Source organism: Erinaceus europaeus, chromosome 8 (assembly GCF_950295315.1).
Source record: "Erinaceus europaeus chromosome 8, mEriEur2.1, whole genome shotgun sequence".
Classification (NCBI taxonomy): domain Eukaryota; kingdom Metazoa; phylum Chordata; class Mammalia; order Eulipotyphla; family Erinaceidae; genus Erinaceus; species Erinaceus europaeus.
In genome coordinates this window covers 124,434,621-124,447,294 of record NC_080169.1, presented here as the reverse complement: position 1 = coordinate 124,447,294, position 12,674 = coordinate 124,434,621, and the positions used below count along the sequence as shown (strand labels likewise).

At 69.4% G+C, this 12,674-nt stretch overlaps 1 protein-coding gene across 1 annotated transcript; it reads right to left on the bottom strand.

The window, feature by feature from the left end:
• Nucleotides 1–2,422: 2,422 nt before the first annotated feature.
• On the bottom strand, nt 2,423–9,459 carry SHH (sonic hedgehog signaling molecule). The gene is made up of 4 exons (XM_060196851.1): nt 8,705–9,459; nt 5,608–5,869; nt 3,668–3,976; nt 2,423–3,550 (listed from the first exon to the last, which is right to left on the bottom strand). The coding sequence occupies exons 1-4, from the start codon at nt 9,005–9,007 to the stop codon at nt 3,102–3,104; spliced, it is 1,323 nt and encodes a 440-aa protein (XP_060052834.1). The 5' UTR covers nt 9,008–9,459; the 3' UTR covers nt 2,423–3,101.
• Between the last annotated feature and the right edge of the window lie 3,215 nt (nt 9,460–12,674).

The following is a 12,674-nucleotide window of genomic DNA, read 5'->3' as shown; positions in this document are numbered from 1 at the left end:
GGGCCTGTGCTGGGTGCTGGGTGTTGGTGCTGGGGGCTAGGGGCCCATGCTGGGGGCTGGGTGTTGGGTGCTGGGGGCTAGGGGCCCATGCTGGGTGCTGGGTGTTGGGTGCTGGGGGCTAGGGGCCCGTGCTGGGTGCTGGGTGCCGGGGCCCGGTTGCTAGGGGCCCATGCTGGGGGCTGGGTGTTGGTGCCGGGGGCTAAGGGCCCATGCTGGGTGCTGGGAGCTGGGATCTGGGGGCTAGGGGCCCATGCTGGGTGCTGGGAGCCGGGGTCCAGGGGCTAGGGCCCATCCTGGGGGCTGGGTGTTGGGTGCCTGGGGCTAGGGGCCCATGCTGGGGGCTGGGTGCTAGGGGCCCGTGCTGGGTGCTGTGTGTTGGTGTTGGGGGCTAGGGTCCGTGCTGGGTGCTGGGTGTTGGTGCTTGGGGCTAGGGGTCCATGCTGGGGGCTGGGAGCTGGGGTCCAGGGGCTAGGAGCCCATGCTGGGTGCTGTGAGCCGGGGTCCGGAGCTAGGGGCCCATGCTGGGTGCTGGGTGTCGGGGCCCAGTTGCTAGGGGCCCGTGCTGGGGGCTGGGTGTTGGTGCTGGGGGCTAAGTGCCCATGCTGGGGGCTGGGTGTTGTGTGCTGGGGGCTAGGGGCCCATGCTGGAGGCTGGGTGTTGGGTGTCTGGGGCTAGGGGCCCGTGCTGGGGGCTGGGTGCTAGGGGCCCGTGCTGGGTGCTGGGAGCCGGGGTCCAGGGGCTAGGGGCTCGTGCTGGGTTCTGGGAGCCGGGGTCCGGTTGCTAGGGGCCCGTACTGGGTGATGGGTGTTGGTGCTGGGGGCTAGGGGCTAGGGGCCCGTGCTGGGTGCTGGGAGCCGGGGTCCAGGGGCTAGGGGCTCGTGCTGGGTGCTGGGAGCCGGGGTCCGGTTGCTAGGGGCCCATGCTGGGGGCTGGGTGTTGGGTGCTGGGGGTTAGGGGCCCGTGCTGGGTGCTGGGAGCCGGGGTCCGGGGGCTAGGGGCCCGTGCTGGGGGCTGGGTGTTGGTGCTGGTGGCTAGGGGCCCATGCTGGGTGCTAGGATCCGAGGTCCGGGGGCTAGGGGCCCATGCTGGGTGCTGGGAGCCGGGGTCCGGGGGCTAGGGGCCCGTGCTGGGGGCTGGGTGCTAGGGGCCCGTGCTGGGTGCTGTGTGTTGGTGTTGGGGGCTAGGGTCCGTGCTGGGTGCTGGGTGTTGGTGCTTGGGGCTAGGGGCCCGTGCTGGGTGCTGGGAGCCGGGGTCCGGGGGCTAGGGGCCCATGCTGGGTGCTGGGAGCCGGGGGCTAGGCGCCCATGCTGGGTGCTGGGAGCCGGGGTCCGGGGGCTAGGGGCCCATGCTGGGTGCTGGGAGCCGGGGGCTTGGCGCCCATGCTGGGGGCTGGGAGCTGGGGTCCAGGGGCTATTAGCCCATGCTGGGGGCTGGGTGTTGGGGGCCAGGTTTTGGGGGCTGGGGGCCAGGGATGAGCTCTGGCTATTGGAGCTCCTGGCTTCTTCCTGAGACCCCAGCCTTCCCTCTGGGCCTCCTTGTCCAGGGGCCAGAGCCTAACAGCTGGAGCCCACAGGCTTGTGCAAACAGGTCACTCACTGTGCCCCTCAGCTCAGTGAAGACACAGAAGGAGGCTTATCCCTGGAGGCTGAGACGGCTCAGCTCCAGGGCACACGCCTGCCGAGTAGGGTCGGAGGTCCGGGGAGGACGGCGGGCAGCTTGTCAGAGACACGGCGCAGAGAGGGCTCTGCCCGCCACCGGGTCTGCGCTCACCTTGGAGTCCCAGGGCAGGCACCTCAGGCCCAGCAAAACCACCAGCACTGCCGGGGGTCCTCCCCCACAGTCCCTGGGGTTGCCGCCCTGCTGGGGGGAGGTGGCATTGCCCCCACGGTGTGTGCCCTGTGGGCCTGGGGTCCCTGTGAGCCCAGCCCCGGGTCCCCAGGGCACCCCACTTCAGGGCCGTGCAGGAACAGAGCCCCAGCCAGCTGCTGTCAACCCACCTCCCCTGGACCAGAAGGCCCCTGGCCCCCACCCCTTGGACAGGCTGCCCAGGACTTGAGAAGGTTCCCCTAGGCCAGGCAGGAAACAACGCAGAGCAGGCGACCCCCCTGGAGTCACGTGATGCCCCCCCCAGCTGGCCCGTCCTCCAGGTTGTGAGGTGAGGCCTCATGGGCTCCAGGCTGCCCTCCTGCTCAGAGACCGAGACAGACAGACAGACAGACAGACAGAGACGCCACAGCTGCAATTTCCCCCAGCGCTGTGGCGCTGTGCATGTGCAGGTCCAGAGCCTGGGCCCAGAGCAGGGCTGTGTGGACGTGCTACCCGGTGAGCTCCTGGGGTGTCATGTGGGGGGATGCCCAGGCAGAGCAGCCCCCACCCTCATTCCCAAACGGGGCCGAGACAAAGGGCCTCGAGTCGGGCTCCCTCGCGGCCAGTCACGATGCAGTCTGCACGTGGCTCTCTTTATTTCTATAAAATCATTACAAAATATTAAAAATACATTTTAGTACATTTACAGCAGTTACTTCTTGGTTTATTAATGCAAAAAACAGACGGGCAGCCCTGTGCTGTTCCAGGGCTCACCTCCCGGTGAGCGTGGGGAGAAATGGCGCCCTCTTCAAGTCTGCAGTTCTGAGCAGCAGCGAGTTCTGGTGGTGTCCAGAGGGTGGGGGTGGGGGTGTCACCCGGACACACAGCAATGCAGAGACCAGGAGGTTAAATTAAGATAATATATCTTCATATCTTACAACTATTTCAGAGTGAAATGTAGTTTAGTTAAGCAGTGCTCTCTCTCTCAAAAAAAAAAAAAAACTCTAATTTACAATTCTGTGTACAAAAATAGACTCTCCAGCCCCTGAGGCCAGCCTCCTCAGACCCGGGGCGGGACTGGGCGTGGGGAGGATGCGAGTAGAAAAATAGACTCTGGGCAGGGCAGCTGGGCCTCACGGGCTGTCTCCCGCAGAGGACAGTCCACTGGTAATAAATTATCCAGGACAGGGACTCTTAAGGCTCTGGAAGGCCGGGCTCGGAGTGGAGATTCCGACCGGAACCGAGAGTGAATAGCCAGAGGGCCGGCGAGTGGCCGGGAGGGTCGGCCCAGGACCTCAGCTGCCCGGCGTGGCCATGCCCAGCGGGTGCAGGGCATCTCTGCCCAGCAGCCAGGTGCCCAGGCGGTAGAGTAGCTGTGAGTACCAGTGCACGCCGTCGGGGCCGTCGGGGCCTGCGTCCGAGCGCACAGGGGCCAGCGCGGCCAGCAGCGCGTGGACCAGGCGCAGGGGCGCAAAGGCACCGTGGGCCCAGCCGTGCTCCTCCAGGACGGCGTAGCAGGAGGCCAGCACCTGGTCCACCAGGATGGTGCCCTGCACCGTGAGCGGGGCATAGGCGCCCGCCGCCTCCCTCAGAGACACACGGTGCACCCAGGCTGCCCGCAGCCGCCGTGCCCCCGGGCGCCCGGTCACCACGTACACGCGCTGGCCCGGCCGCACGCGGCTGGCAAAGAGTGCCCTGTGTGGCCCTAGGTCCACCGCCCCGCCCCCCAGGTCCCCATCCAGGTCTCCACGCAGGTCCCCATCCAGGTCCCCATCCAGGTCTCCATCCAGGTCCCCATCCAGGTCTCCACGCAGGTCCCCATCCAGGTCCCCATCCAGGTCTCCATCCAGGTCCCCCAGACCCCCAGCCTTGCCCCCCAGGACCCCCGCGGACGCGTTCCCCGAAGGCGCCACGAACAGCAGGTGCGCGGCGGTGAGCAGCAGGAGGGCGCGGGGGGCACGGGTCTCGATGGCATAGAAGAGCTTGGTGGCGCGGGGCTCTCGGTCCAGGAAGGTGACAAAGTCGCTGAAGAGCAGACGGCCCCGCTCGTCTGCCGCCAGTACGCGGTCCCCAGGACGCAGGTCCCGGACGCGCTTCGTGCCGCCCCGCTCCAGGCGCACCGTGGCCGAGCCCGGGAAGCAGCCGCCGGACTTGGCGGCCACCGAGTTCTCTGCGGGGACAGAGGGGGGTGAGCCGCGTGCAGGGGGAGGGGCAGGGGCTGGGTGCCCGGAGTGAAGGCCTGGGTGCGGACTGGGTGCGGGGGCGGGGCCTGCGGGCTCGCGCCCTTTCCTCCCCTCCCCTCCCTCCCCTCCCCCAGCGGCCACATTCCTCGGGCCTCTCGGCCGCCCGCCCGCGGCGACAAAGACGCCCCCCCAGTCGCCGTGTTTGCTCTGCAGGGCGGAGGGGGGGTAGCTGCCGGGCAACCGGGGCGCCCAGCCCCCCCCGCAGGATGGGGTGCAGGGGGGGCGCAGAGAAAGGGCCGCCGGACACCAGGCCGCACCCCGACGCGGGCAGGGACCCGCCGACCCGGGACAAGCCCCCAGCCTGGGGCCTATTTGCTCAGGAAGCCCCTCCGCCCCCTGTTTGCACAGCCCCACCCGCCCGCCTGCCCGCGGATTTGAATCTTAAACGGCGGCCGCGCAGCGCGTTGTGCCCCCCGCCAGGCCCCCCGCGCCCCGCATTCCGGCGCCCGGGCGCCGTCTGCAAATAGAGACGAGGCGAGGCGAGGCGCACCCCGGGGCCTGCTCATCTGCCTGGGGCACCCCGACCCCACCCCGGGGCGCTGGGGGGCGACGGCCCGGCCCCTCTGACCCCCCAGCCGGAACCCAGCCACCCCGGCTGCCCTGAGGCTGGGGGCACGGGGGCTCCGGGGGACCCCAACCCCGAGGTCCACAGAACGGTGCCCAACGCGCCAGAAGTGGCGAGGGTTGCGGAAAGAGGGTGCAGGGGGAGGGAGGGAAGGGTGCTGGGGTGCCCGAGTCTCGGGGCACTGGGGCTGGTGTGCAGGGCCTCAGGGTGTGGGAGGTCGGGGTGCGGGAGGTCCAATGTGAGAGGTTGGGGTGTGGGGAGATTGGGGTGTGGGGAGGTCGGGGTGTGGGAGGTCAGGGTGCAGGAGGTCGGGGTGTGGGGAGGTTGGGGTGTGGGGTGGTCGGGGTGCAGAAGGTCAGGGTGTGGGAAAGTTGGGGTGTGGGGAGGTCGGGGTGTGGGAGGTCAGGGTGCAGGAGGTCCAGTGCGAGAGGCTGGGGTGTGGGGAGGTCTGGGTGCAGAAGGTCGGGGTGCAGGAGGTCAGGGTGTGGGAGGTCCAATGTGAGAGGTTGGGGTGTGGGGAGGTCGGGGTGCAGAAGGTCGGGGTGTTTGGAGGTCGGGGTGCGAGACACAAGCTCCCAGAACTAGGTGCTGGGTGTAGGGTGCTGGGTGCTTGGTGCAGGGTGCTGAGTGTTGGGTGCAGGGTGCTGGGGCATTTGGGTGGTGGGTGCTGGGGTGATGAGGGCTGGGGCTCTGGGCACTGGGATTCTGGGCCTGGGGTGCTGGTGCTGGTGCTGGGGTGCTGTGCTGGGTGCTGGGGTGCTGTGCTGGGTGCTGTGCTGGGTGCTGCTGCTGGGGTGCTGTGCTGGGTGCTGGGTGCTGTGCTGGGTGCTAGGCCTCTGAGCTCACCCCCCCTCCCCAGTCACACGGGGTGGGGTGTGAATTCCCCTCGCTGACCCAGCAGACCCCTCGCTGGCCATGGGGGCCTTGGGGGGGACTCGGGGGTCTGGGGCAGGGGGTCGGGGCAGCGCCGCTCACCGGCCCGCCCGCACTCACCGGCCTTGACGGAGCAGTGGATGTGGGCCTTGGACTCGTAGTAGACCCAGTCGAAGCCGGCCTCCACCGCCAGGCGGGCCAGCAGCCCGTACTTGCTGCGGTCACGGTCGGAAGTGGTGATGTCCACGGCACGGCCCTCGTAGTGCAGAGACTCTTCTGAGTGGTGGCCGTCCTCGTCCCAGCCCTCTGTCACCCGCAGCTTCACGCCGGGCCACTGGTTCATCACCGAGATGGCCAGGGCGTTCAGCTTGTCTTTACACCTCTGGAGGACAGGGGGTCCGTCAGCCAGATGCGGCGGCAGGCGGGGGTTCTGGAGATGGGCGGGCCGGGCCCCTGAGCCCCCCTCTGCTGGGTCCCCCTCTCCGGAATAGAGAGGCCCAGTGGGCCCACAGCTCCCACAGGAAGGTGGGAACCCCACCGTCCATGAGGGTAAAGGGTGGCAGACGCGCTGGCTCAGGGTGGGGGGCACCTGCACCCCCAAGGCCCAGCCCCCTGCACCCCCTACCCCCCAGCAGAGAGTCAGCCCACTGGGTTGTGGGGTGCACAGGGCGTGCGTGGGAGCCCCAGCTGCGGCTTTTGGGGACGCACGTGTGTGGGGCCCGGAAGTCAGGGTGGGGGGGTCCCGGGGGTCCCCAGAGTCTGGAGAGTGCAGGGCTGCCCTGGATTTCAGGGTGTTGGGGGGGGGCGGCTAGTTCGAGTCAGGGTCAGACAAGGATGCCATGGAAACCAGCTGCCGGCGGGCTCTGGGCAGAGCTGACGGTGACATCAGGGATCCCGCCCCCCAGGGCCAAGGTGCGGCTGTGGGTTCACCTTTGGGGCGGCAGTTCTGGGACCCAGAGCCACCCCCCTGGTGACACACTCTGATGACACCCCCTCGCCGGGCGGGGACCCCGGGGGGTGGCTGCAGCCTGGCAGGACGTGACGGACAAGTGGGAGGCATTAAAGCCTAAGATCCTAAGATCGGGGTGCAGACCCCCCCCAGGAGCCCCGCGGGGGCGGCAGTGCAGGTCGGGGCTCGCTGGCGGGCGCGCTGATTTCTTGATTAGAATAAAAAGGCTGGAAGTGAGGTCATCTCCGAAAATCAATCAGAAGCATTGCGCACGCGCAAGCGGTCACCCCGCCCGGTCCCTGTCCCCGTCCCCGCACCACCAGGACTGGGGGGCAGGGCGGGGGGGGGCGGGAGGGGTGAAAGGTGGGTGAGGCGGGGCGGGGGCCAGGCTGGGGGGCAGCTCGCGGGCACAGGCCAGGGGCACGGGATGGGGGGCAGAGGAGGGGACGGGGGTGACAGACGGGGCTGGGGGGGGCGGCCACCAAAGGGGCCACGGGCCCTGAGCTGCGCCCCTTGGGGACACGGCGGCCGAGCTGCGGGTGGGGGGGCCGGGCGCAGGGCGCACGCGTGGGTCCCAGCCCTCCCCGTGGCCGCGGCTGGTGGCGCTGCAGGGCGGGCGCGGCGCGGGCGGGTCTGGGCTCTGTGAGAAGCCGCCGCTGAGCCACCGTGAGCCCGGCCGCTTTGTGCGGGTTCATTCCGCTCTGCTGCCTCTGCGCAGCCGCTGGGAGGGTGGGGGGACCCCGACTTCGGCGGAAAGCCTGCCCCTCCCACCGCGGGCACCCCGGAGGCACCCCTGCCCGAGGAGCGGGGACAGCGTCCCCTCACCGCTGGGTTAATATTAACCGGGCGCTGGTGTTCCAGAACTTCCCCCCGAGGTCCACTGGGGGCCGGCTCGCCATGCCTGAGGGGCGCGGCCGTGGGGGAACACGGGGGACAGAGCTACGCCCGGGGACAGCCGGACGACTTGCAGGCAGCTGCCCGGCCAGATGCCCCAGCCTGTGCGTCACCCCTGCAGCCAGCCCAGGGCCAGTCTCCCCGTGCACCCTAGTCTTAGGGCTAAGCCCCCCCTGCTCCCCAGACCAGGACCCAGCCTCCCCCTGCACCTTCCCCCCAGGGCCCAGACTCCCCCTGCACCTTCTCCCCAGGACCCAGCCTCCCCCTGCACCTTCCCCCCAGGACCCAGCCTCCCCCTGCACCTTCCCCTCAGTTCCCAGCCTCCCCCTGCACCTTCCCCCCAGGACCCAGCCTCCCCCTGCACCTTCCCCCCAGGACCCAGCCTCCCCCTGCACCTTCCCCTCAGTTCCCAGCCTCCCCCTGCACCTTCCCCCCAGGACCCAGCCTCCCCCTGCACCTTCCCCCCAGGACCCAGCCTCCCCCTGCACCTTCCCCCCAGGACCCAGCCTCCCCCTGCACCTTCCCCTCAGTTCCCAGCCTCCCCCTGCACCCCAGTCCCAGCCCTAAGTCCCTGAACTTGGAGAACTGGAGAGCCAGGGAACCTGGGGTGCCCCCACCCCCATCTTCCTGAGGTTTCCGGAGGGAAGCTCAAAGCTTGCAGCCAACAGGGTGACGGGGACTGAGGCTGCAGGAGGACCTGGCCAGTCTCCCCTGGAGTCCCTGCGGGGGGCACAGGGCTGGTCTGCACCTGGCCAGGGGGTGCAGGGCATCTGGGGGCTTCAGCAGGGGCACAGGTCCCAAGCTTGGGGACGGGTTGCTCCAACCCAAGAGGCACCTGGCCTGCTTGAGTGGGGCGACCTGGGGAATCCTCTGGGGCAGGACAAGGCTGGCGGAGTGGGGGACGGGGCCCGGGATCCCCAGGCCTCACAGGGTGTCCAGCGGGGCCTGTGTCTCCTGCAGACCTTGCCAGGGTGCTAGAGAGCTGACCTATATCTGTGGGCTCCATTTCCCTCTCAGCTGCACCACGGCCGGGAGTGGGGGGTGGGGGCCACTATCCCTGCGTGGGGGGGTGGCCGGAGGTAGGGGGGTCTCCCCAGGGGGAGGGGGAGGGGAGGCTGGAGTGGCTGGGATGCCTCTCAGCCCTCAGTGACAGCAAGAGACCGCTGCCCTCCTGGGCCCTGACCCTGGGGTGCAGGGGTTCTGAACGCCTGCCCACCCTCAGCCGGGACACCCCCTTCTGTGGAGGTCTGGGGTGGCGGCCACGGGCATTGGCACAGAGAGCCAGGGCCACTCGGTGTCCAGGGAGGGGACACTCCCACTCAAGCTCTCCGAGTTGCGAAGGGCCGCCCCCACCCCACCGGACGCGGGTCCCACCTGGGTCATGAGGCGGTCGGCCCCCGTGTTCTCCTCGTCCTTGAAGATGATGTCGGGGTTGTAGTTGGGGGTGAGCTCCTTGAAGCGCTCGGAGCTGCGCGCAATCTTGCCCTCATGCCGGCCGCTGGCGCCCAGCGTCTTCTCCGCCACGTTGGGGATGAACTGCTTGTAGGCTAAGGGGGTCAGCTTTTTGGGGTGCCGCCTCTTGCCGAAGCCTCGGCCAGGCCCGCAGGCCAGTCCCGGCGCCGCCAGCAGGGACCAGCCAACCAGCAGGAGCAGGGGCCGCCCAGCCAGCAGGACCATCGCGCCGGCCGCCCGCACGCCGGCCTCAGACCCGGGAGCCGGAGCGGGGGCCGGGGCCGGGGCCGGGGTCCCCGGACGCTGTGTTAAGCCGGGGTCCCCCGGGCTCTGTGTCTGAGCAGGGAGCTGGATCCCCAGCGCGGTCCCCAAGCCAGAACCCGCACCTCAGGCCGCCGTCCCGAGCCGGGCTCCGGGGTCCCCGGGTGCTGGGGTCTGAGCTGGGAATCAGCACCTCCGGCCGCCGTCCCCGAGCCGGGCTCCGGGGTCCCCTGTGCACGGAGGTGGAGGCAGGGAAGCGGCGAGGGAAGGAGGGAGGGAGGGAGGGTGCGGGCTGGCGGCTTCCCGGCCTCCCACCTACAGCACCCTGGCTGCGGGCCCCTGGGTGCCGATCCCCACCGAGCCGGGGGCTGGCCGGGCCGGCCGGGTAACGGGACTCATGGACGGGGCTGCGCGGGGTCTGCAGACAAAAAGCTGAGCGGCTGTGGGTGCGGGTGCCAGGCCCTGGGTATATAACAGCCAGGCGTGGACCTGATTGGCCAGACTGCATGGGCTTGTCTTCCCTTGTTTAACCCTAAAAAAGACTGCTTTTTTTTTTTTTTTCCCCTCTCTCCTCTTCTGCTGGTGGCTGCTCCGGGCTCACCTGCAGCTCGAGTTAAAAGGGGGAGAAGCAGGGCCAAGACAAAGCTGGCCGGCGGGCTGCGGGTGGGGGGTGGGGGGTGGGGAGGTGACACCAGGCCCCTCGGGGACGGCCCCCCAGGCCCACCCTGTTCAGGGGGGAAGGGTGCAGCTGCAGCCCAGGAACTCCCTCAGGGCCTGTCCAGCCCCCCTCCCTCACCCACATGAACCCCCAGTTCATCACCAAAGACGCGCTCCATCCTGGCCGTGGGTTCTCCCCCCGCCTCCGCCCTCCCTGGGTCTGCACGGGCACCCAGGGCTCTTTCTGCATGTGACAGGAGGGGCTCTGGGCCGCCCCCCCCCCCCCCCGTGTTGGGACCCTCGTGACAGAGACCACCTTACAAGTCTGAGCACTTCCACACCCAGCGGGGCCTGCGGACGTGGTTTCCTCATGGCCTCTGGTGGGGCATCCCAGCTCTGAGGGGCCGCCTGCCCTCCATGACGGGGAGCACCCCTCACCCCCCCAGGGATCCGAGGGTCCCGGGAGCCCTGGCCCAGCAGGCGGGCTCCAGCTGAGGGTGCCCGCCCCCGTCCTGGGCTGCGGCCAGATGTGGCAGGAGGGGGCGGTGTCTCATGAAGGGGGGCATCCCGGGGGGGCCAGCAGACTGGGGGTGCCGGGAAGCCCCGCTCTCCTCTCCTCTCTGCTTTAGGCAAAAAAGCAAAACTCAAAGAAAGTCTTCTTCAAAGCGGAACCTGGAATCCACGTCTCCCCCACCCCGGGGTGCTTCCAGGAGAAGTGGGGTGTTGGGGCTCTGTCCCCGCACCCTGCCCCACACCCACACCCTGCGTCTCTCCCTGCAGGGCCCAGCGCCCAGCCCCCAGCCGGGCACCCACCACCCACCCTCCGGCCGCCCAGGCCTGGCGCTTTGTCCCCGATTGTCCGGGCTCCACCGGGGGCGACGGCGAGGCCTCGGGCCGCCTTGGGCGCGCGCTCAGCACCCCAGGGCGCAGGACCCCCGCGTGCACGAGCATCGCGCGTCCCCGGGACACGGCGGCCCAGCGGGCGGGGGTCTGGGGGCGCGCCCTGGTCTCGGGGTCCCGGGCGCCGGTGCGCACAGCCCGACGCGGGGGTCGCACCTCGGCTCCGCGCACCCGAGGGCGTCGGGGTCCCCAACCCCGGGGCCTCCTGCACCCGACACCCGAGGCCGCTCCCCGCCCGCCTCCGCCATCCCCGACCGTCACGACCACCCCTCCTCCCGGCGACCCCCAGGATGAAGGGAGGGTGGGCGCCCCCGACAGCCCCCCACCCGGCCGCGTCCCCGTCCCCGTCCCCTTCCCGCCGCAGCTGCGCTTCCGCCCACGGCCGCCAGGTGGCGCGCGCCCCCGGCCCGGCGGGGCCTCACCTGAGCGCAGGTGCCGCCCGCCCCGACAGGTGCCCAACGCCCCGCCAGGGGGCCCCCGCGCTCTGCCCGCCGCGGGTGCCCGAGACCCCGGCCCTGCCCGCCCTGCCCGCTGCCGGGGCCACCCGCACCCTCCGCCCAAATCTGCGCCGCCCCGCCGCTGCGGGGACGCCCCTCGCCCGCCCGCCGGGGACCTGGGACGCGGCTTCCGCAGGTCGCAGCCAGGCCCCCCCCCAGCCACCCCCCCCCCGGCCGCCGCTCCCTGCCAGGCCTGCTCACCGCCCAGTGTCCCCGCCTAGTGCCCGGGTACAGCCGCCATCCAAACCAGCCCGGCAGGCCCCAGCCAATCCCCCAGCCCCAACCACAGCCGCTACGCCCAGCCCCCAGACCCAGCCAATCCCCAGCCCCAAACACCATCCCATTCCCAGCCCAAGCCCCATCCCCATCTCCAGCCATATCCGCATCCCATCCCCATCCCATCCCCATCCCATCCCCATCCCATCCCCATCCCATCCCCATCCCATCCCATCCCCATCCCATCCCATCCCATCCCATCCCCATCCCCATCCCCATCCCCATCCCCATCCCCATCCCATCCCCATCCCATCCCATCCCATCCCCATCCCATCCCCATCCCATCCCATCCCATCCCCATCCCCATCCCCATCCCCATCCCCATCCCCATCCCCATCCCATCCCCATCCCATCCCATCCCATCCCCATCCCATCCCATCCCATCCCATCCCCATCCTCATCACCAGCCCCATTCCCACCCCCATCCCATCCCCATCCCATCCCCATCCTCATCACCAGCCCCATTCCCATCCCCATCCCATCCCCATCCCATGCCATCCCCATCCCATCCCCATCCCATCCGATCCCCATCCCATCCCATCCCATCCCCATCCCATCCCCATCCCATCCCCATCCCATCCCATCCCATCCCCATCCATCCCCATCCCATCCCATCCCATCCCATCCCCATCCCCATCACATCCACATCCCATCCCCATCCCATCCCATCCCCATCCCCATCTCATCCCCATCCCATCCCATCCCCATCCTCATCACCAGCCCCATTCCCATCCCCATCCCATCCCATCCCCATCCCATCCCATCCCCATCCCATCCCCATCCCATCCCATCCCATCCCATCCCCATCCCATCCCCATCACCAGCCCCATTCCCATCCCCATCCCATCCCCATCCCCATCCCCATCCCATACCCATCACCAGCCCCATTCTCATCCCCACCCCATTCCCAGACCCATCTCCACTCCCACCCCATCCCCAAGCCCCTGTCCCCACCCCAGTCCCAGCCCCCAGCCATGGCTCCAGGCCAGAAAAGGGACCCTGTCACCCACCACCCTATTCACACCCCCATCATCCACCCCACCACCCAGCCCTGCCCCGTCCCAGCCCTACCCCAGGTCAGAGAGTGACCCTGCCCAAGCATTGTGGTGGTCAGGTCAGATTAGCTCTGATACTGCTCAGAGATGGGACCTGCATGGATCCCTCACGCTGAGTATACAATCATATCTGGATGGGAGCTGGGTCTACACCCTGTGACCTGGGGCCAGGAGCTGGGTCTACACCCTGTGACATGGGGACAGGTGATGGGTCTACACCTTGTGACATGGGGACAGGTGATGGGT